This window comes from Pelodiscus sinensis, chromosome 8, assembly GCF_049634645.1.
Source record: "Pelodiscus sinensis isolate JC-2024 chromosome 8, ASM4963464v1, whole genome shotgun sequence".
Lineage (NCBI taxonomy): Eukaryota > Metazoa > Chordata > Testudines > Trionychidae > Pelodiscus > Pelodiscus sinensis.
The window spans coordinates 58,346,589-58,370,933 of NC_134718.1; the positions used below are offsets into that span (position 1 = coordinate 58,346,589).

General features: G+C 41.3%; 1 protein-coding gene across 1 annotated transcript in view; it reads right to left on the reverse strand.

Annotated features, from left to right (window-relative positions):
- Positions 1-8,741: 8,741 nt before the first annotated feature.
- Positions 8,742-24,345, reverse strand: part of SEC23IP (SEC23 interacting protein) — a 45,416-nt gene continuing 29,812 nt past the window's right edge. Inside the window, exons 16-19 of the mRNA XM_075935356.1 lie at positions 23,049-23,234; positions 21,991-22,153; positions 13,092-13,192; positions 8,742-11,067 (exon numbers count right to left, since the gene is read on the reverse strand). Of these exons, the coding sequence (XP_075791471.1) occupies positions 13,111-13,192; positions 21,991-22,153; positions 23,049-23,234 (431 nt within the window). The 3' untranslated portion in view covers positions 8,742-11,067; positions 13,092-13,110. The remainder of the gene's footprint in view (positions 11,068-13,091; positions 13,193-21,990; positions 22,154-23,048; positions 23,235-24,345) is intronic.

Genomic DNA, 24,345 nt, shown 5'->3' on the forward strand with positions numbered 1-24,345 from the left:
CAGCATGCGGATCGCTGATTGACATGGGCCTGCGCAGGCTTTGGACCCAGAGGGACTGGGCCTCCCAAGTAGCGTCTCTTCAGAAGACATGAAATTCCGACAATGTACAGGTTCTTAGTTTGTTTAGAACTATCAACGATGCAAAGAGAGTGCTTGCTACAGCCAAGGCTGGAGCACGCCGTTCCAAGAGCCATCACTGGCGGTAAAAAGGACCTGGGGGGGAGGGCAGAGAGTGCTCTATATAGTGCAGCATGCATGTGCCACTCCAGGGAACACTGGGAACCCTGGCCCCTACAGGTACTGCTTAGGAAAAAGCTTCCGGCACCGGTGCACGTGGCAGGCACACACACCTATGCTGAATGGATATAGCAAGCACTCAAAAAACTCTTTTTACTGAAGGTGGGATCAAGGGGAGGAAGCCATTCTAAAAGCTAGAAAATGTTAATGAATAGACTCCAGAATTTTACAGGCTGTTCACAAGCATTTTAAGAACTGGAAAAGATGAAATTAGAGAGTGGTTTTGTTAAACTGAATTCCCAGCTCTAATAGTTTCTTAGGTCATTAAAAGTGTTTAGTTTGTAAACTTCTTAGGTCAGGGACTTTTCACAAACTTCTCTCTGTAAAGCATCATTTACATGCTTATCACTACAGGTTACCAGCTGTTTCAGAGCTGGTTGGTTTTTTTGTTACTTTCTCCTCAGCACTGTCATTTCATCTAATTATTTGCCAATTAAATTGCTGAAGTTGTCTCTGTTTTGGAGCTGAAATTAAGGTTGGTTATACCTCTAGTTAATATTTCTAGCAATTTCTCCATTCAGTTCAGGCTGAATTTTTTTTGGTTAGTCTTCTATATTTCATTCCTTTTTAAAATTTTCTCTCACCTTCCCCATTTACATTCCTGTAGTGCTGAATGCCAATACCACCCATATGCCAGCTGTCTGGGATGATCATCCCTTTATTTCAGTACTAAGTTTTTTACATTGAATTCTCTAATTGTCTTTTTACCATCTGACTTTCAACTCTGCACGATAGATCTTGCACCATTAATACATCTTCACTTTCTCACCCTTTTCCTTGCCTAATATATTTCCTTCTCATTAGCTCCCCCCCCCACTTTTCTGTTAACCCTAGTTTGTCCATATAGATGCAAAACTATGTCAAAGTAGCATTTCACCCAACTTTACTTGTTATCGGTGAAAATACCTTTTAAGACCAATTGCCAGATATTCATTTGCTGTTAATACCAATGGAACTATGCAGATTTAAACCCCATGAATGCATTTGCAGTTAGCTCCATGCTTGTTGTACATGATCAGAGCCATTAACATCCAGCCAGATTAGTTTTTTTAAAACATGAGCTCATAAATCATTTGAAATAAAGTATGCATTTTAGACTCAGCATTTCAGAATATAGTGTTGATAAAAAGTAACAGCTTATGAGTCTTACTATATTTAAAGTACAAATCTATTTCTCTGGGTAATTTCATGATTAAAAACATAGAATATAAAAGAAATCAAACTAATAATATAATGAATCATCCACATTCAGGCCCCGTAAGAGTGGGTGCTTGTAGTGAGCTGCCGTGGTAATGAACTTGTGACCACCACAAAAGAAACCCAAAGGGTCGGGAGTTCAAGGAGTTCTCCCATCAGGGAGCTCATGTTAGATTTGGGATGATCTCTGCTAAGTAGCATGTGTGTGGTTATTTAATATTTAATGTTTTCTTTGTAGGGCTTTTATCATACGAATAAAACTGGCTTGCACAGAAAGACCTGTGAATTATTGTTGACAATTTCTGAAGGGAAAGCAAGCAGGTGTGCTTCAATAACCTCTCTCTGCTGGGAACAACATAGTGATGCAACACACTGTGCAGTCTGGAAGTATCTGTCACAAGGGAACAAAACGGGTTTCCACCCAACACAGGCACCGGCTAGGAAGCTGCAAGCCTGAGAATGGGTACCCTTACTGGACCACAGAGAGAAAATGGGTGCAGCTGCCTTGAATTTGGATATTAATCTTCAAATCCAGATACTTTGCTATCCACTTACCCTTAAACTCACCTTCTTCCTCAAATGCCTGAAGAAAAATACACGCTTAATAGTTAAAGGCTTCATCCCACTTCACAGAGCATCCTTCCTTCCGGTCCCCTTGAGGGAAACAAAACAAACTACCACACACATTGTTGCTCTACTAAATCTGAATTTTCCGCGGTCAGGATTGTGATACACAATTAAATCCCCATTTAATACAGCCACTGTATTAATCACAACCACTACTTTTGCAAGTCAATCAGAAAAAGCAGTGCAATTTTCATGGTTATTGATAAGGCCGATCTTCATTTTTGTTTCACCTCAGTCTTCTGGTTTCTTGTCTAGTTGTCAGAGACTTGCCTTAAGAATATGTGTCAGCAGTTCAATAAATGTATTAGTCAACACTCTCAACAAAAACTCTTTTTTCTTGGCAGGTATTTTTTAAAAGGTCTTCTCATTCTTCAGATTTCAACACTTTTTCTGATCAGGCACAGATTCATGTGCTGATGGTTCAATCCATTAAGTATGTGTTTGGGTGGGTTTTGTAAAGTCAGACTTATGGTTTGAGATTTTTATACTAGAAACATCACAGGTGGTTTGACATAGTAAAATTGGTGGTGGATAGCCTATTCATTACTGCAAACATTGAAGTTGTCTGTGGAACTTTACATATGCCTTCCCTAGAATTCAAAGGTTTGTTTTAAAAGTAAACTATAATATTCTTAGTTACACACATAATATTCTTAGTTATGGTAAGCAATGGTAATAAAAACCCTATAACAATATTTTTACAAGTCTTAAAATTTGTCTGGAAACGTACCATAAAATTAAAAACCACACACAGCCCTGTGGATTTAAAAGTAGCCATTCTTCTACAAAGGAATTTCATTAACCAATGACAGAGTCTGAAGAACTGGAATTCATCTACAGATTTGACACCATTACCTTGGGCTTGAACAAAGACATTAACTGGCTGGCATATTACAAAGCCAATTACTCCTGCCTTTAACAACTACAAAAGCTATGAATGGGACACATCCAGCTCACTTAATTATCCCCGTTAACACAGGTCCTACAATTGACAGGTACTTCTGCTGTTTTATATATAAATATTGGTTTCTGTTATTTCCACTCCAATTCATCTGATGAAGTAGGTTTTGCCCACAAAAGCTCATGATTCTATATATTTTGGTTAGTCTCTAAGCTACCACAGGACTACTCACTGTTTTTTAAATTATAGACTAACCCAGCTATCCCTCAGATTTTTTGCCATAAAGTGAGTTATTTCTATGTTTCACAACATTATTTTTAACTATACTGTTTTTAAAGTAAACATTTTTATTACTCACAAAAAAACCTACCACCACCCTAATTTGGGTGAAGAAAAAACCCAGTTAATGAATAGACTTAGACGTATGTATTTACTTTAGGAATTTTCTGATGCAGAACAAAGAGAAGGCATGCCTATAGCACTTCACGAAACTTTGCTAACAAGTAATCTATTTTTTTTAAAATTCATCTCATACTTGCCTTATTTGTTATTCCGGCACAACACCCAAAATTCTAGCTTGGAATAGTACATGTGATATTTAGGGTTGCCAGGTGTCCCGGTATTGGACTTGACAGCCCTGGTGGGGTGAAGAGGGGTGGGGGCAAATAAGGGGGGTGAGGGGAACAGGGATGTGCAAGGTGGGGTGGGAGAAGAATACAGCAGGCGCTGAAGGGATTGGGAACATTCAAGGGAAGACTACAGGCAGTCCGACTTACGTGGATCCAACTTATGTCGGATCCGCAGTTACGAACGGGGCTTTTCTCACCCCGGAGGATGTGAGCGGTGCGACGCCCAGATGCGCCGCGGTCCAGCCGCCCACGTCCGCTGGGGCGACAAAAGCTGCTCCGCGTCTCCCTGGAGCCCCCCCAGCAGACCAGGGAGACGAGGAGCAAAGCCTCGGAGGATGCGGGCTGGACCGCGGTGCGTCTCGGTGGTCCCGCCACGCGCGTCTCCCTGGTCTGTTTGGGGGGGGGCTGCGCAGCTGGTGTACCCCCCCACCCCCCCAGCAGACCAGGCTTTTCTCCCGACGCCTGGTGTAAAGCAGCTGGGGCCAACCCGGCAGCACCCCAGCTGCTCTGCCCCAGGCGTCCCCAAGTCAGCCACTGCTGAAACTGATCAGCTGCTGATTCCAGGAAGCCCAGGACAGAGCAACTCTGCCTCGGGCTTCCTGTAGTCAGCCACTGGTCAGTTTCAGCAGCGGCTGAATCTGGATGCTAGCTCCGACTTAGATACAAATTCAACTTAAGAACAAACCTACAGTCCCTATCTTGTACATAACCCGGGAACTGCCTGTAATTGAGCGGATAGGAGCAGGGGTTCAATGGAGGGAAACAGAGTGGGTCACAGGGATGGAAAGGGGGGGATGCAGGGAGGGGAGGATGGCTGGAGAAGAGAAAGACACAGGGCAGGGATTGTGCAGGAGAGGGCGAGATACAGTGGCAGCTCCCACACCCATGGGGCAGGAGGAAAGAGAGCAGAGGTGACTGGTGCTAACATTTGGGGCACCAGCTCCTATGCTCCTGACAATTTCTAAAGCAGCTAAATAGGGTGTCCCAAATGTCCGCTGCTTCTGTGGGTGCCCGTCTGCACCCCTCCCTCTGCAAGCACTAGTCACCCCTGGGAGAGGGGCTGCCCCACACAGCAGCCAGAGAGGAATTCTGTTAATTTTTTTTAGTGTTGTAGATATCTACAAACTCTTATCAGTTATGGACTGGTAACATTTTATTTGCATATTCATTATTTTCATAATAAATATGAAAATATGCAAATAAGTTACCAGGCCACCAAAAGTTTGTGAATGGGTTTGCCGGTCCGTAGTATAAAAAAGGTTGGGAACCACTGGTACAAGTCATTGAAAACATATTACACCAGTTCATTAGGGTAGTGGTTTCCTGTACACTTTTAGGTGCAATAGAAGGCGTTGGGCAAATTATGGAGGGCAGATGAAATGCTTAAGCCCACCTTTTAAAAAGTCTAGGCATTGGTGACCAGATATTCATCATAGAAGATGCACGCCTCCAGAATTCAATTCTTCCAGAACTTTGACAGCATTTAAAAAATAAAGAGCCATGAGAGTGTTGCCTAATAAAGAACACACTTACTGGAACTCAGGACACCCTGACTCTCTGCCTCGCTCTGCCAACCTGCTAGGTGATCTTGGGAAAGACACATCACTACTTTTGCCTCAGTTTCCCCATTTATAATAACTGACCCCATTGTAAAGAACTCTGAAATCTTCCGATGAAAAGCACATTAAAAGGGCTAGATATTAGGTTTCATACTTTGATCCATGACATTGGCAATGGACAAATTTAAAATAAAGGAATCTAGGGTCATAAAGGCCAGATTTTCCAAGAAATCCAGTATGTAATTTTGTCACATTTGCATGGACAAGTTATCGTGACCGGGAGTGGCAGTGAGAGTACTGTATAATTTGCATACAAAATTGAGAGCCTTATTTATTGGAAAAGCCAAACTAAAAATTCTAACTAAGTTTAGCACAGCAAGGAGCCCGCTTTATTGTTTTGGACATGATTTTAGCATTGTAAACCCTTATGATTTAGAACCTACGGCTACACAGATTGGCATGTTTATTCCTGAGAGTTTGTTAGCGAGAGATTGAAAGTTATATAAAAATCAAAAAAAAAAAAAATGAAGTGATAGGAAAGAACTACAATTGAAGAAATCCACGACAGAGAAATGGAGTGGAAGTCATTGACAATGGAAAGCTGAATATTTGTGTATTATGAGGAACGAGTTAATCAAGAAGCATTTTTGTAAATAAGAGAGGTCCAAAAGAAACAGATTGATCACAGTACAGGTTGAACCTCTCTGATCTAGGACAGTCTGGTTCAGCAACATTGACCACAGATATTGCAGGACCAGAGAGACTCTGGAGAAGAGAGCACCAGCAACAGAGGTTGCCAGGGGCTGGGAGCAGAGCCAGTCTAGAGGTCAGCTGGCCACCCATAGGCCCAGCAGAGCCATGGAAGCTGGCTGCCTACAGGGCCAAGAGAGGCTGGTGACCAGAGTGGAACCAGAGACTGCAGAGCCCCAGCGGCTGGAGCATGGTCAGCTGCTAGCACCCCGCTAGCTGGATCCCTGTCACCAGGGACAACGGAGCCCACAACAGCTGCAGCAGGGCTACTGGCCGAGGGCAGGGAACCCCAGCAGCTAGAGTGCAGCTGCCAGGTGGGAGCCCTGCCAGCAAGAGTGTAGCAATGACATGTAGTGCAATAAAAATGGATGGGGTTTTTAAAGAAGAAACCACCTGAGAGTAGCAGAGAGCTGGGTTTCTTCATCTGTTGATCAACACCCAAGGTCAGGAGATGTTTTAGGTTTCAACTCAAGAAAGAACAGGAAGAAATGAGTACATTACATGTGAGACACAGTAGTAATTCTCTGTTAAGAAGTTAGCTGTATGGACATTTATCCACATCACAATGTTAGCTCCATCTACTATTTCCTCTGACAGTGGAATCTGTGAACAGGGTATATCACAAATGGAACTTTTCAGGTACCTTTACAATAGCAAGAAATGGTGAATACACATAGCAGACAAAAACACGGTACGTAAGGTGCATGAAAAGGAAATTGAGTAGAATTGACTTATTTTCCACAAAATCTGTGTAAAAACAGGTTATTTAAAGAAGTATATCTGAATAAAGAGCAGAGCTGTTCAGCAAAGACAGTATCAGAGAAGCGGTATGCATAACCTGGAAATTGGAAAAAATGCTGAGGACGAGTCTTTTCTTAGCAGTCCTTGTATTCTTTCCTTGGTATTTGCAGAGTAAAAATTGTGGATTTAAAAAATATAATGTAAAACTAGTAATTTTTACCTTTTTGCTCCATTTTTCAACATCTTTGGAGATTAGAAAGTTACAATGGTATCATTTCAATATTAGGGCTCATATGCCTGATAGCTTTAATAATTTGAATTTTAGTATTTTTCCCTCCCGTATCTCTTTGCAAAAGTCCATGCCATCTTTTGTATTTTTAGACAAGTACCTCAATGATCTTCAATCTACCCTCTATTTTCATTCTCCCCTTGTGAACACACCCAGGACCAATTTCCAGAACATATATGGATACAAAGTAAGGGGGAAGGAGGGGGGGGGGGAACTTTACAGTTCCTGCTTCCAAGTGAAACTAGCAAAAAAAAAAGTGTATAGTCTTACAGCTAGAAAAGCTTCAAAAGTCAGCAAGTCACCAAAACCAGACCACATACATCCAAATCTCTTACCAGCATTAAAGTTATTTCTAAAGAAAATTGCAACAGGGAAGTTCTCACAGGTCAGATGAGATAGCTGAAAATAGTAGACTCAGAGACCAAAAGGCTTCATATGACCCCAGAGGAGTGTCAAGAAATTAAAGCCCAACTAATTACAGTCTCAAACTCTGACATCATTAAATGCTGTAACAAGGGCAGAGGCAGAAGGAGGGGGAAAAAACAATTTAGAAGGGTGGATGGCATATGTTACTTAGTAAATTTCAGACACATACAGCCATAGTACCTTAATGAACTAAAAGATAGGAAACAGACACCAGTGAAAATAATTAAAAGGCTTACGGATAACTACCCAGTATTCTAATATTAAAGTTTCAATATTACATGCTTTCGTGCCCTTTCTTGGTATTGCTAAATTATTTCTAAATTTAAAGTAATGTTGCCCAGATACTTTACTGATGACCAATTTAGAAGCGAGTGTGATTTCTGTATCATTTGTCAGATGGAAATGGCGCCTTCATAAGATGACAGACACAGAATTAGGGGAATGTTACTGAAATAGATTATTATGATAAATAATACTTTCAGAATACGACATCCTTAGAATTATTACATGGGCTATTCAATGAAAAAGCCAATAATAGTATTTGAGGAAATGAGAACAGGAATCTAGTTCATGATTACAAGACAAGTGATGTAATATGCTGAACTGGAAAATATCAGAAATGGATTATGAAATGGCAGATGTGTGTGTGAGCTCACTATGTAAAGAAGCAGTAGAGCGGTATAGTAACACTGCACTAGGGTGCATGAAAGAAAAAGTATTAAATTAAGATTAATTTAATGCCATTGTGTAAAATAGTTTGGAACAGCAGCAGTGGAAAAGCAAATGGATTTGTATGTGAAGAGACACACAATCCCTATTTCCATTTAAGTCTATCGAGTTTTGCCTTTGATATAAATGGGAGCTAGGTGAGACCCGTATCACAGGATGTACCAAATATATTGTCTTGAGAATAACACTCTTCTAATACAGCTGCTCCCTGACTTACGGCCACCTCCGCTTACGACCATCCGCACTTATGACCAAAGCAGTCATAAATGCGGATCCGAGTTACTAACGGCGATCCGCGCTTACGAACGGTGCAGTCGCCATGTAACTCTATGGGATCTGAGTTACAAACAGTTCGAGTTACGGACCAAGTGTTGGTCCGTAACTCATTCATAACTTGGAGAGCGGCTGTATTCATATAAAATCTTAAGTTATGATTATTTATTACTATTATTATGAAAGATATTCTATTTCAGCAACACCTAGACCCTCAGGCAGGAGCAAGTCTCCCATTGTGCTAGGCACTACACACAGTCCTTACAATGTAAATAGCTAATAATCCAGAGTTCTGAAACGAAAACAAATATCACAGGAATCAGTTTTAAGGTAATATAATGTATTCTCTTGCCAATGCACTTTGTTTCCCAAAGTGCACTTTGTAGTCCTCCTTTCCTATTCTAATAGTACAGGATTCCATGTTCATTGTCTCCGGCATCCAGATCAGTGTCCTTGGTTTACTAGAAAGGATATTTTTGCCTCTAGAGAATAACTCTGAAATTGGATTAGAAAAATCAAGCTGGGTTTCCCCCCTTCTTCTACATGATTAAAATTTATACTGATCAAATTATATCCCACTCTCCCCAAAGGTCTGTACTGCTGTGCATCACCAGCTTGCTATTTCAGCAGAGCCAACGTGATTTAAAAGCAGAAACTTCTGTCACTGCAGTAAGCAAAAAGTGACTGAATACATATAAAAGAAAGCATAGATACAAGGTGATTAATGTGCAACTTTTCGAACAGTCACTTTTCAGAATATACTACACATTTTAGACAGCTCAAACAGTGGAGATTCACCATAAGGCTAAGATCCCAGTGAGAATTTTTTCCTCTGAAATAATTGTTTACCTTACACTATCAAGACAAAAAAATATTAAAGTTTAAATTCCTTGGAATTAAAAATTGTTCGTGGATTTAAAATTTTCAGGATAAAAAATAATGTATCTATTTTAAGTGACTAAATGCTTAAATCTGTTTTCAACCGTAATTTCCTTTCACAGTTATGAATAATATACTAGCAAAAAGCAAGCTGAATTCCCAACAGCACCCTACTTTAGATTAAAAGTGGTAAGTTATATTAAACAACCTCTGGAAAGTTTTTTCATTACATTTATTTGGTTTGCCTTTATGTATTCACTTCAGCACACTGTACACATTCAACACTGTTGTAGATTCTTGAAAACTGTTACATCTTTCATTCTTTGGTATTTTATCCGGTTCTATAGGCTACATGATCTGACTACCAATTATATGGGTCTGAAATCTGTTGGGAAACTTATCTTTAAGGATTTACTGAAGGTTTTGGGCTTTTCCACTCATTGTACCATCAGCCACATATATCTGGCAAAAATTATTCTAATTTAAAAATAATTGAAGAGAAATTACTGTATTAAATGTAATCCTGAATATTCAGAACGGGAGAGGTGATATCAAAACCATCTAAGGGCCTTCTCATGAAGTGGGAGAAGAAGTAATCATTCACTATTGAGATAAGTACAAAAGCTTGCTTTAAAGATTCATTACAGTATGTTTTAATTATACTAACCAAAATATACACACAAAAATGTGTATTTTAGATATACTCAAAAAAGTCACTGTGTTCCATAAGAACTCACTATATGCAAACATTAGCAAAATGTCCTTGCTGCAGCAACAGAAGCAAATATTGTCAACATTATAGGTGAGGCAATTAGCATTAAAGATGCAGCCAGAGAGTTCACAGGGACTCTAATCCAGAAGCTCTCACCCCATCCAACACTATGATTTCACTAAATGAAAACAGAATATGGATCACAACCCGATCTCAGCCCTGGTTGTTACATCTAGCTCCCATATGCTTGAAAGAGGCTCAACATTCACATTGGTGAGAAACAAATTTTATGAGATTAATGTTATGATTTTAGTTCTCAGGTAGAACAGCCAACAGGCCACACAAACAGTTAATTACCAAAATGAAATGTTATGTGTCTCATCCCTCTTTGTTCTCTACATCAGTTACAGGCCAAGAGATGTGAATGCTGAACTAGCTATAACAAATCTCTATATTTTCTATAGCAAAAGATCATTTCACTTCCCTTGCAAAGAAGTCGTAGGGTTTAAGAGCTTGTAAAATCTCAGCAGTAGGCTCACAGTAGGAAGAAAATCATTCTGGCTGCTAGTTTTAGCAAATACAAATGACTTGATGTAAAGCAGCTTATAAATAAAATTCACATTTTGTTTTTAGAAATGGAAACACTTGTTTTAAAAAGAGCAGATTATTGCTGTGTCTCAAGTCCTTTCTTTAATAAGAACATACTGCCTTCGTAGAAAATACATGTTTGACACCTAAATGAGACAAGATAGCTAGAAGAAAATAAATTTGGATGCCACAAATATATTTCATTGGTCACGTTTGGCAACTGTACAATTAAATTTCAAAAAGAAGGTTTAATTGTGTCATTCCAATTATGGTTCCCAAACTGCAGTGTTGATTGTTTCACAATTTTAAAATTCTTTTGAGTGAAACAAGAAGGCAGTATCTAAATCAAAGAGTTCTGGACTGAAGAAAAAAATGCTGTTGTAATTCTGATTCTTGTCATGTGTGACTAGAGAAATACTGGAGGTTCCTCAAAATGTTTTGTCAGCAAGCCAGTTGGAACATTAGATATGCTGTGCAGAGAAAAACAAAAACAGGAAAGGTGAAACTGTGAACATTCTCATCTTGCAGCATTACCACATTAAAACAAATGTTCATTTTCAAAGAGAAAAAAATATTAAAACCCCCCACAAATTTCTCATCGTTTTATTAAAACGAAACACCCGATCTATTTTCCCCTTCCAACAACACAAGGAGGATCCATTGTGGTGATGTAAGTTATGATTACAAACTAGAGTGATGAGAATAGTGCAATGTAAATTGCACTAATGGGCAATTTATGTTCATCCCCCACAACGAAAACTGAAAACATTCCTAAATATCAAAGAAATTGAGTCCTCGGTCTTCATTTCTGATCATGGGATCACTGTGCATTTGGGATAGCTACTGTGTGCATGTGTCTAAGTATACCCTTTACGTCATTTTATAGGATATGCAGAGGCAGCTGAACACAGAATTTAATAGCTTTGGCTTTTTATGAAATTATATTAACTTAAGTGTCATGCACTTTGGAAGACCCACTATGAAAGAACTAAAAATATAAGTAGGGCATAAAGTGGCACGGAAGAACTAGAGATATTTAGGGGACACAAAAATGACAAGTGCAAATAAACAGCAAATCATACAAAGTAAATTATATACAAATGATGAAATCTTAATCTAACACATTTCTATTTGACCAGGCTATATTGGGTATACTATTTTTACATAGTGTAGGTTCTAAAGGACAGAAAAATCTACATTTTTTGTTCCCACCGTATCTCCACAATTATTCTAGATGCACCCCTTGCTCAGACTAGTCTACCCTATACATTACTACCAATTGATACTTACGGCAGGAATTCATAAGATAGCTTTTAGGGATGATGCACAGAGAAAGTGAAAATGTGTGCCAATGCAATATATTTTCAAAACAGCATAACAACTCATTTAATATGATTGTAAGTATGCAAACATCACAAATAATCCTGTGAACTTCACAATATTGTTATCAAAGAATAACTTCAAGAAAACAATGCAGAATCCTCATTTAGATGAGAGGGCTGGAAGATTTTTTTCCCAGGGTTTAGATTACTTTGGTCACAGCTGACTGTCAGATCTTGGGAGCTATTCACTGATTGGTTGCCATAATAATCTCAATTAAAGCGGATTTTTTTTTAATCAACAGTCCAGATGAAAAGGAACACATCCACCCAGCCTTGTTAAATAACAGTGCACACTCATACACTTACACCTCCTCTGATATTTCACACCAAACTCTCTTTACTATCACACACTTCACGCCAGCTTGTCTCAAACTGATCACTTCACAATTCACTTAGTAATCACCTCTTACCTCAATCATCAATATCCTTAGCTCACCCCCATTCACCATTCTACTCAGTGAACATCATTACACTTAATTCATCACTCTTTTCTCTCTCCATGTTCCCTAAATTCCTCCCTCCCATTCAGTTTCCCAAATCTACTGTCACTCAAGCAGAAATTTTTTATGACTATATTGGTCATCTCAGCCCCTCAGGCTTCTCAAAGCTGCCTCAGCACACTTTCCTAATTACACTTCTACTCTTTTTCTGAAGGCAAGGACTTCTGGTTGTTCCATGATCACAACTTCGTGGAAAAGCTGGAGGATCCTATTCATTCACCCACTGTTGCCACAATAGCATTGTTTCCTTCCTGTTTTGCTTGAGGTATGATGCAGCTTAAGACAGCAAAACAGGAAGGAGTGTAAGCCTTCATCCCAAGCGGTAAGGAAAGAAGAGGAAGGGGAACTCAGGGCTATTGATGATATTTATTTTTCCCCATTCATGAACCCAGGAACCTACAAACTGCTCCTCCAGAGAGTCTGCTTCTAAACAGTGACAAAGTAAATGGAGGATCGTTATAGCCAGAACTACAATTTGCACATTTTAACATTATAACCTTTGTAACTGCCTGTTTCATACTGTAAGCTTTCATGGGAAAAGAAAAAAATGGGTCTCCAAAATCATGTCCAAAATTATGCTGGGATGTAAGACCATATGAGGACATCACTTACGAATTCAGGTATACACACATCAGTGCTGCGGCTGTTCTGGGCTGATATTCATAGTCCTATATATTTCTTTGAGAAGAAGCAAAGCTGTGTCTTCAGATTCCCTGTGAATAAGAAGGGTCCGTCAGTGTTTTTATAACCAACATTCTATTGCTTGAAGCAAGTCCTAAGAATTGTTCAAATATTGTGCAAGCCCTTCTCATATCCTTCCAAATACACTAGAAAGCAGCTAAGTGAGAAAGAGGTGGAATTACAACTATGATGATGATCTATATTAAAAGGCTATTACCCGCTAAGGAATGCTGTTTATAGAATGCCAATACACAGTTAAAATGCAACAGAAATGATGCGATTGCATGCATATATTTATTTACAATAAGATTCAGCATACTGACTGGAACCACATTATAACGTCATACCTCACTATATACTTGGACCATATATGTTAAAATAAGCAACAAACTTTCAGGCAGAAGGATCAACACCAATGTTTCCTCCTCCTGAAGGTTTGGCTCATTTCACTGATTCCTTCTTAAGAAACCTTTTAATGTTTGATGCTCATCACACAATCTTATACAGTACTGTGAATGGCAAAGGCACTATCATACCATTATCTACTAATGGCAATAAGGACCATGACAACAGCATGTACATACCATTACCACCTATTTCCACTAAAAGGACAATTTGAATTCTTTGGTCATTACCTGCTATGTTGCTCTTACTTACGCTGAAGCTACTTTAATATGCTTTTGTCTCAGAGTAACCAATCTATTGACAGAAAAGAATAACTACAGACTGCCACCTTGTGGAGAATGCAAACTACACAAATACTGTTAATCAGAAAGATAAATCCAGACAATGAAGGCTTATGCAGAACAAATTACCATCAGTGGAATTTATGGATTAAATAGGGAAACCCAACCACTAGAGCAAACTGTTGATAAAACTGGCATACCTCAGGAATGGAGCCTAGATAAGAACACCCCCTATATAATAAACTATCAATTTATCACCATGTAAACATTATCAACATTAAAAAGAGATACAACTTCAAGTTCGGTGGTTTAACCACTAAACAACATTGCCTATACCCAAACATAATTTAGATTATTTCTATTGAGTTTTTATTGTCCAATGGCAGAAGACATTTCAGTAGCACCCGATGACAAGTGCAATAAGCTACTTGTGTCTCTGTTATGAAACTAACAGTAAAACCACACAGTACCAGTTTCACTCAGGGGAAAAAGAGGGGAGGGACATTGCTCTGAAGCAGGGGTGGGCAATAAATTTTGATGGGAGGGGGCCCACTCCAAGATTTTGGAATGTGGTCGAGGGCCACACTTTTCCAGGATATTAATGGAAGAGGTGAGGGGTCTGGAATGGAGGTTGGGTACAGAAGGGAGCTTGGGGTAAGAGACTGGGGTTGGGAGGGAGTTTGGGTGAAGGAGGTACAGGAGGCCCCCAACTTGTGATGTGATTCGTTCTGGAGGAAGTGTCACAAGTTGGGGGCATTATAACTCAAACGCACATTTACGGTAGGCACCATGCATCGTGAATGCGGGCTGAGGACATAATTCGGGGGTTTCCGACCCCTTCCGCTCTTACAAAAATGGTTGTAATTGGGGGAGAAGGGGAGGGGTTGGAACTCAGGCGGTTGCATCTTGGAGGCCTCCTGTAGTTGTGACCTAGGGCAGGAGACTGGGATGCAGGATTTTGGGATGTGATCTAGGCTAGGAGGGGCTTGTGATCTGGGGCAGGGGATTGGTATGCCAGATCTGGGAGGGGGTGTGGGTGCAGGAGGGGGCAGAAGGTTTGGGTATATGGGGGGGAGCAGATAGGGTTGCCAGATGGTTTCAACAAAAATACTGGACACACGATACATGACATCACAATATACATTCCATCTGAGTTAGAAATACCGGACATTTCTATTTTCTCAATTTGTTTCCTGAACAGCAAGCTCAGATACTGGACTGTCCAGTTCAAAACCGGACACCTGGCAACCCTAGGAGCAGAGGGTTGGGGAAGGGTGGGGCTCGGGTGCCAGAAGCAGGCTCTGGGTGAAGGTAGCTCACTGCTCCATGTGGCTCTGCTCGGGTATGAGAGGAAGGGGAGGAGGGGGAAGGAGAAGAGGCCTCCGCTCCCAGCAAAAATTCTTGGCTCATAAAGGCCCAGAAACTGAGAGATTGGCCAATGGGAGCTAAGAGATTTTGCTGGGGGGTGTGAAGATCATGAGAAGTCCCCCTTCTCCCTCCCCAGCCCTCAGGAGCGGAGAACAGCTGGCTTTCTAAAATGTGAACTGATCTCTGCCTAAGGGTTCCAGCGAGGGGGCCGCAGGCCGGATCTGGTGGCTTGGTGGGCCGGATCTGGCCCGCTGGCAGCCTCTTGCCAACCCTTGCTTTGAAGGAACAACTTTAGTTTACTTTTGTTTTTCTAAATATATCAACTGGTCTTTGCAACAAGAGAAAAAGATACAGTTGACTAATCATTTGGATGTTTAAGGATCAGTTGTTGTTCATGTTGTACACAAGTCATGTCAGCTGTCACATACGATTTACACAGTACAGTTCAAAATGCACTCATCTAAAATACACAAAATTGAGAAATTAACCATGCATAGGAAGAAACAGATTGGCAACATTTCTTTCAACAGATTATTGCTGCTCGTGAAAGTCACTCTATCTTATACCATGTTAAATACATGAAATTAGGGTGTGTGTTTTTAAAGTACTACTGTTTTAAGTTCAAAATCCAGATAAAGTATATTAATTAATGGTGTTTTGCATGGCCATTTACATGATGGAATTGAAATTTCCCTTTTTATGTCCTAAACCCCAGCTGTGATATCATCATTTATATCAGTAGTAAAAATCATAATATACCAAACTTTGAAGAAAAATCCATTTGTGACAAGCCTATTTCTTTACTTGGTTTAAAAAAAAAATCTAATGACAGAGCAATAATATCCTACAGTTTCATTCCCACACAAAGTAGCCATAAAGTTTTGCTACTTTTACTGTGCTCTAATCTCTTTTCAGGAACGTTTCATTTGATGCAGCTGTCAAAACAAATATGGTGCCCTTGCCTAGCCTTGAAAATGATCTTTTTTATATTTATCTGTTTTGAGTACCAAGTTCAGAATAGGGATAAAGTCAAGGCAAAGAATCATACATGAGATAAGAAAATAAATTTGTTTCTCTGCAATAACAGATCAGCTCTTATTTCAGAACAAAGTGATAATGCTACTTAGATAGCTGCATGCACTTTTGAGGGTGACATTCTAAGATAACCCCCAGAGAAAATGACTGCAACACACTTAATGACGGAAATCTTTGGCTGGACTTGCAGAAAGAGGGCAGCTGTGCATTATGGCTGGGGAAGGGAAGGAAAAATGAGGTCAGAGACTGCTGCAAAAGATAAACAGTTGTCAGCTTTGTGGTGTTCACTCACAGGAATGAGAGGTCTGAAGGCCATAGGCAGCACCCTTCCTTAGTGGGAGCAGATATCAGATTGGGTTAGAATCCACCACCAGATTGGCTTTGGTGGAGTGAGGTTTTTTTGGTGTTGCCTTTCCCAGAGCAAGTGTCTGGGATGACCATTTTTGCTAAGAAAATGGGATAGGCCATATGCAACGAATTATTTTATAAGTGTGGGATAGATGCCCAGTCCACAAGGAAGGCATACAGTGATCAGATAAATAGGCTGGTCAAAGACTTAAAAAGGAAGTGCTGGATAAGGAACAGAATAGTGGAGTGGGGTTGGGGATTCCCATGACTGGTATGGCAAGGTGCCAACCTCCTCTCTTCACACAGGCCGTGTCCAGACTCAGGGGTTTTTTCGGGAAAAGTAGCCTTTTCCCGAAAAAACTTCCCCTGCGTCCAGACTCAAGCCGCGTTCTTTCGAAATTATTTCGAAAGAACGCGGCTTTTCTTTCGATGGCGGTAAACCTCGTTTCACGAGGAAGAACGCCTTCTTTCGAAAGTTCCTCTTTCGAAAGAAGGCGTTCTACAATGTAAAGAGGCCGTCTTCAAAAGAGAGCATCCAGACTCGCTGGGTGCTCTCTTTCGAAAAAGTGGATTTCTCTATCGAAAGATCCGCCTGCCGTCTAGACGCGATCTTTCGAAAGAGGCTCTTTCGAAAGATGCTTTCGAAAGAGCCTCTTTCGAAAGAAGCCTGCAGTCTAGACATAGCCCTCCACTTCCATTCTCTTAGCCCACTTTACTATCCACGCTCCTTGTAGGAATGTTAAGATCTGAGCTCTCTCAAAGGTCTCCTGACCTTTGGGCATGCCCAAACAAACTGATTTCTAAACAACTGGAGGATTTCAGGAGCTTCAGGGGGTAGCCAAGTTAGTCTGTTACAGAAAAAAACAACACATTTTCTGGTAGCACTTTATAGACTAACAAAACATGTAGATGGTATCATGAGCTTATACCATCTACATGTTTTGTTAGTCTATAAAGTGCTACCAGACCATTTGTTGGAGAATTTCAGAATACCAGGGATCTCCCACATTTTCTGAAACATCACAGTGAAAACTTCAGATGCCAGTAATGCAAAACATGTCACCTGAAAAAGAAGCCACACTAGAAAAAGTACTTATTCATCCATGTACAACAGGAAGAAAAAGAAATGTTGGCCATTTAAACAACAGGGAAAACAATTCTTAACTTGTACAGGAGCAGAGATGAGTGAGGGCCTGTGATTGCAGATGAAGAAGGATGCTGCCATAAAAGGTTGAAGCTACATTCATACTACAAGGTTCAACTGCAGTAGCAATGTCTTCAGACTACCTAGATTGGTGATCCTCAATCACGTATCCATGGCCCCTGGGGAGCCACAAGCAAGTTTCAGGGGGTCCATTAAGCAGGACTAGCACTGGACTCGCTGGGGCCCAGAGAGGAAAGCCTAAGCCCTGACAAGCAGCACTCAAGCTCACAGCCCTGAGTTCTGCTATCCAGGACTAAAGCAAAAGTCTGCGCAACTTAGCTTTGTGGGGTGCCCTGCGGCATGGGGCCCAGGGCAACCACCCTGCTTGCTACCTCTTAATGCCAGCATTGGCTTTTATTCACAGAAAACTGATGATCATGGCATAAGTGGGCTGTGGAGTTTTTACAGCATGTTGCAAGGAGATGTGGGGGGCTCCCAAAGAAAAAGGTTAACTCCTGAACTAGATGACCTAGCCGGATAACCTCAGTAGAACATCTATGAGCCACGTACATAGAACTCCAAGTGGTTCAACACAGTCAATATTCTAAATGAGAAGAGTCTGAGGCTTTAAACAGAAGCTCGTGTATAGGCAGTCCCCGGGTTACATGGATCCGACTTACATCGGATCCCTACTTACAAACGGGGTAAGGCAACCCCGCACTAGCTGCTTCCCCCCAGCAGACCAGGGAGACGCAAAGCTAGCACCCCCCCCAGCAGACCAGGGAGACGCGGAGTGGCTTCTCTCAGCAGACACCTCAGCTTGAGAATAAAGGACTGAGGGAAGTGAGGTGTGGGAGAATAAAACTGAGCTCTGGAGGAAAGTTTGGCTAGAGTTTCCCCTACAAGATGTACCAGTTCCAACTTACATACAAATTCAACTTAAGAACAAACCTACAGTCCCTATCTTGTACGTAACCCGGGGACTGCCTGTACTTCTACTAGGGTGCTCATTAACAGGACCTTGAAACTGTGGGTCAGCCAAGAAGCAGCATTTAGACATGGCTCTCTTGCAGGTAGCTTAATTTAACATGCCAGTGTCAAAAGAAACAAGAAAGCTCAACTGAGATTTATTCAGCTTTTATCTAAAGCCAAAGGACCTTTTATTATTGAGGTTGATACAAAAGATCTTGCTAATCATAACAAGACATATTAGCAGAAGTTCTTATAAAGTGTGGAATACTATGAGTATGACCAGCTCATCTTATACTTCCAAGAGAGTGTATGGTGGCGGTTCCAAGTCTAACTTAGAAAGCGTTAGTGCTGCTCAGGAATATCATTTCTCAATGCTAATTCCCCAAACACATGATAAACCCTGCCTCCTTCACATAACAAGCAAAGCTTACTGTAATGGATGGAAAAGATTAGAGGGAACATTGATATCAAGCTGAGAGAGATCGCACAGCTTTGTGCTTTAGGGGATAGGTTTAAAATTCAAAACGATCAGGACAAACTAGAAAAATGACCTGAAGTACACAGAATGAAATTCAATAAGGACACATGTAAACACTACAATTTAGGAAGGACTAATCAACTGTACAAATACAAAATGGAAAATGACTTCCTGGAAAGGATTTAAGATCTAGAAAATATGACCTACTAGGAAAGATTTCTTTGTTTGTAGCAGAAAAGAAGGAAAGGCTATCACAGTTCTCAAATATATAAAAGGCTGTCACAGGGAGGTAAGAAAATTAGTCTCCTTAACCTCTGCAGATGGACAAGAAGCAAAGATCTTAGATTGCAGCAAGGGAGGTGTAGGTTGGACATTAGGAAAAACTTCCTGTCAGGGTGTTTCTTTTTTTGGGGAGGAAGGGGGGAGGGAGGGAGGGAGAGCGGTATTTTTGGTTAAACCATCTGCAACCCTAGGAAGAATCCCTTTGAGTTTTGGCTTGGAACTCATCCAAGTTCATAGAAGCCTGTATAGAAACACCAAACCCCAATTTCAGAAGTACCTGTTTAGACTCTCAACCACTGAACCATTCTTCCTCTTTGTATTAAAGACAACCATTATTTTACCACTGTGCATCAGCAAACCCATGCCAAAACTAAAGGTGTATACACTTCAGTAAAAATCCACCATAGCTTGGATTGTTTCTAGCTCACTTCCCTCCACACCTGGTCAGTAACATACTGAGGAAAGATCCCGTGTAGAAAATTATGTGTGTTAAAAAAAAGGGGGGGGGGAGGGATCTGGAAAATTTAAGGTCTATAACAGCGTTTCCCAAACTATGGGTCGCGGCCCGGTACTGGGCCCCGGGAAAAAAATACCGGGCCTCAGCGTGGCTGGTGACTGCTGGCAGGGCCGGCCCTCAGGCCGATTCCGCACCCCTGAACCCGGAAGTGCCAGCTGGGTCTCTCCCCCGGTTCTGCCTGGCGCGGGCCCCCCCGCGTATCCTCCCACCCCGCCCCCAGAGCGTCCCCGCCATGAGCGGCTCCTCCTCACCGCCTGCTGCTGCCCATGTGCGGCGTTGCACATGGGCGGGGAGGACGCCCAGGCTTGACGTGACGTCACGGCCCGAGATTTTAAAAGTCTTCGGAGGCACGTGGCGGGGCCACGCTGGGTCTGGCGGCCTCCGGCCCCGCAATGTGGAAGGCAGAAGGTAGGGAACGGGCTTGGGCAGAGGCGGCAGCGGCAGGCTTGCGCGGAGGGGGAGGAGTGGAAGGAGAAGGGGCTTGGGAGGGGAAGGCACCAAGGGACAGGGTGCAGGAGAGAGAGACAAATGGTAGGGGGCCAAGTGCAGACAATGAGGGAAAGGGCAGGAGGGGAGGTGTCAGTGGGAGGGGGGACAGGGTTATGCTGGGAGAGGAGAGACGAAGGGCATTGGGGGCTGGAGGGGGAGGTGCTGGGAGAAGGCTTGAAAGAAGGGGTGGGGATGGAGGCAAGTGATGTGTGAGGGCACAGAGGAGCAGGAGGGGATGGGGCAGAGAGTGCTGAGGGGGTGGATATCAGGGAAAGAGGGCAAAGGGGGCAGAGGCAGTACGAGAAGGGGGAGGCACCAGGAGGGTGCAGGGCTAAAGGAAGGTGCAGGTGCCAGGGGATTCTGGGGTGAGGAGGAGGGGAGAGCTGGCCATCAGAAACAGCACTGGATGGGGGAATCGGGGCAGGCTGGGGAGACTGGGAGGCCGGTGGAAGCAGGGCTGCCGGGGGGGTGCGAGGTTGGGGGCAGGGAGCTGGCCGGGGAAGATGGGGGCGGGGAGAAGAAGCGGCCACTGGAAGGAAGGCTGGATGCAGGCAGTGGGGCTGGCCAAGGGAGATTGGGAGGAGAAGTGGACCTGGCTGCCCGGGAGGGGGTTAAGGGAAGTGGGGCTGGCCAGTGGCACAGCGGGGGGAGCAGAGGGGAGGAATGAATCGGCCTGCGGGGAGTGGGACTGACCTGGCCATATGTAGACCTTGGGACACTGCCCCTGTTCCCCCCTTGCTCCCCGCATGAGTTAGTCCAGCCTGGGGATTCTATTGTCCCCCCCCACACACACTCCCCCTCGAGTAGTTGCGAACTGTCTGGCTGGTAGACACACTCATGCAGCCTGAGCACATTTACCAGCCAGGCAGTTCAAAACTACGAACTGATACATCTAGTAATAATACAACTTACCTAATGAGAAAATACCAGACATGTTATATGTCTGGTATTTTCTCAGTTTGTTTTTTATGTGTTTATATTTTTGGGCTGCAAAAAGCAGTACTGAAAAAAAAGGGTTCCAACTAAAGTAAAAAGTTTGGAAAACCCTGATCTAAGCAGCTTTGTCTGTCTGTCTTACAGTCCATTTATCCAATCCATATTCCTTAACTTGCTGGCAAGAATATTGTGGGCAACCATATCAAAAGCTTTGCTAAAGCTGGCACTGGGGGTTTTGGGAGGACCAGAAACAACTTATTTGAATATTAATCATCTGATTAATGAATAGGCAAATATGCAAACGAACATTATCGGTCCTCCAAAAGTTCGTGAATGGATTTACTGGTCCCCGTGTCAAAAAGTTTGAGAACCCCTGGTCTATAATATTATATTTCTCAGAGTGATCCTTTCACTTTTCATAATGAAAATGCTAGAAACAAGCAGCAGCATTCTTTTTATAGTCACATTGGCCACAGACGCTATACAAAATAACAGTAAGAGGACTGGTAATTAAATATAACTACACTGGAAAAGCAAACATCATGATATTACAGAAAAAAATATAGCATTCTTACCAGTAACACAAGTGACTCTGTAGAGCAAAAAGGTATTCATTGAAGCTTTCTATTGGTTTTTCCTGTAGAACATAGTCAATACGGCGTCCTCCGTTCAGCATCCCAACCTTTACTAAGACATCCTCATCCTTCGAAAGATCCGGACTTTCAACAATCTTTTCAGCTAGAATGGATAGTTTTAACATTTAAATCAGTCACAAGCTCTATTCTTTATTACTGCTCTATTCACTGACTGTGAACGTGTGTCACCATTTTCCACATTCATCTAGGAAAAACTACTAGCCTCAACTGAACTATGTTACATTGAAATTAAACAAAAATAAGTCTTCTAATGTTCTCTGTGTGGCTTACAAATATGGGTCTCGGTTTCTTTTTATTGCAAATTTAAATAATAGAGCAACCTTGAAGCAGTCTCTACAAGACATTGGATAATTAATAACTATGTCTCACTATCATACATGGGGCTTCACTATCATGTACTATGTGATTAATAACCACAAAAATGAATTGTTTCAATTTGTTTCTGCAGCAGCACATTCTACCCAGAAATAACAAAGCACACAATGCTAAGTAACACTTTCCAGAAAAACGAGAGCAGGCAAGAATCAAACCCCCAACCTCTCAAGAGATCAATGTTTGTAGAAGGCAACATGTATTACTTAATGTTCATTTCAGTTTGTTCACATCCACTCTGACTCTTGTCTTATTGCTCATCTTGTACTTTCTAAGCAGTGGAGCATAATTAAAAAGCAGAAATCCTACAGATGTTTACTCATTTTTCTTACAGAAGAGTAAAGGCAAGACATTTGGAAACTTGCTCTTGACATCAAGCTCAACTGTAATATTGCACTAATGAAAGCCTCCTTTGAAGTAGATGCTGTTAATACAATAGCAAATATGAAGTGTAACATTAAGAACCTGAACAAGTGTGTTTTCCTAGACAAGATCAAATAGTAATTAACTTAAAATCTAACATATCTAATGATCATTTGAGCTTTGATGTTTACACAAATCTGATATTAGTTTATTAAGAAAACATTAATGAACTGTCCACCTACCTTCTACCACTTGTTTTTCTTCCTCCTCTTTAATTTGATTAGCTACCTTCTCCAATTCTGCTTGCAGCTGAGTTGAAGAGGTATGAGCACGTGCAAATTCATTAAGAGTCTGCCAAGCATTCTTCAAAGAACTGATAAAACCCTGTTTTAGATCTGATCCCATACGGGAGAGAGAATCTTTCAACTCTAAAAAGATCACAATATCAGAATAATTATTAGTGAAAATGTTATGTGAACACAAATTTTTAAAAAGTAAGTACTCGCCAAAGGTACCAATTATTGGTGCATATAAACCCAGGCTTCTTTTTCCTTTTCATTAAAAGATGACATAAAACACAGCATCTCACTATGAAATCTGTATTTTGCCACTCGTTTATTTTTTTAAATAACGTTACAGAGATATACCTGATCAAGTTAAACTAAGAGTGGATACCTAAAGATGAGGACCCCCCCCTGCTCCCGCACTTACTCCCTCTTAAAGTGTCAGCTATTTATTTCTAACACTTACATTTGTGATGTGAAAAAAGTTGGGTTTGAAAAGCAAAACTATTACAAGGGCATAAATTGCCATGGAATCTACAGCTATTCTGTGGAACATTTATCCTTTAGCCATTAGGTGCATTACAGACAACTAGCTTTTCTTTGACTTCAAGAATGAATATGTTGCTACATTTTCCCTTTAACACCCATTTACTCTGATTATAAAAAAAAATTCCCAATGACAGACATGTCTAGTTTACCTTAAGAAATTATAGTAATTAATGATGCACTATAGAGATCTCTTCTAAACTCCTGACTCTGCAGAATCCCCTCTTCAAAGTATCTTAATTACTAACTGTTTGGAGAACTTTTGCAATGGTTGTCTCACCATCCAAACAGTGACACGGATTCCCTTATTTTAGTATGTGAAATTTAAGAGTGCTACCTGTCCAGATGTTGGTATGCATATATGAGAGTGAGTGTGAGGGAGAATATATAAAGCAGCAAATTTTGGGACATAGTTTTAGCTGAAGCAGATTCTGATAAAGCAATTTTTGAACACAGAGAAACAGATAACCATGAAAACAACCCTTGTGCACTAGTGTCCTTGTGTTGATTCTGCTGTAAATGGCCATTTCATCCTAACCCGATGATTTGTTCCTCGAGCTCTAGAGGAGTCTGAACTTCCTCCAGGTTTCTGACAAACTTAACTTAGAAAAAGATCCTTTCAATCCTGAAACATGTGAGTTTAGTCACAAGAGTCAAGAATCCAATCCCAGTTACACCCCAGGTATTACTAAGTGTCTTCCTAAGTATT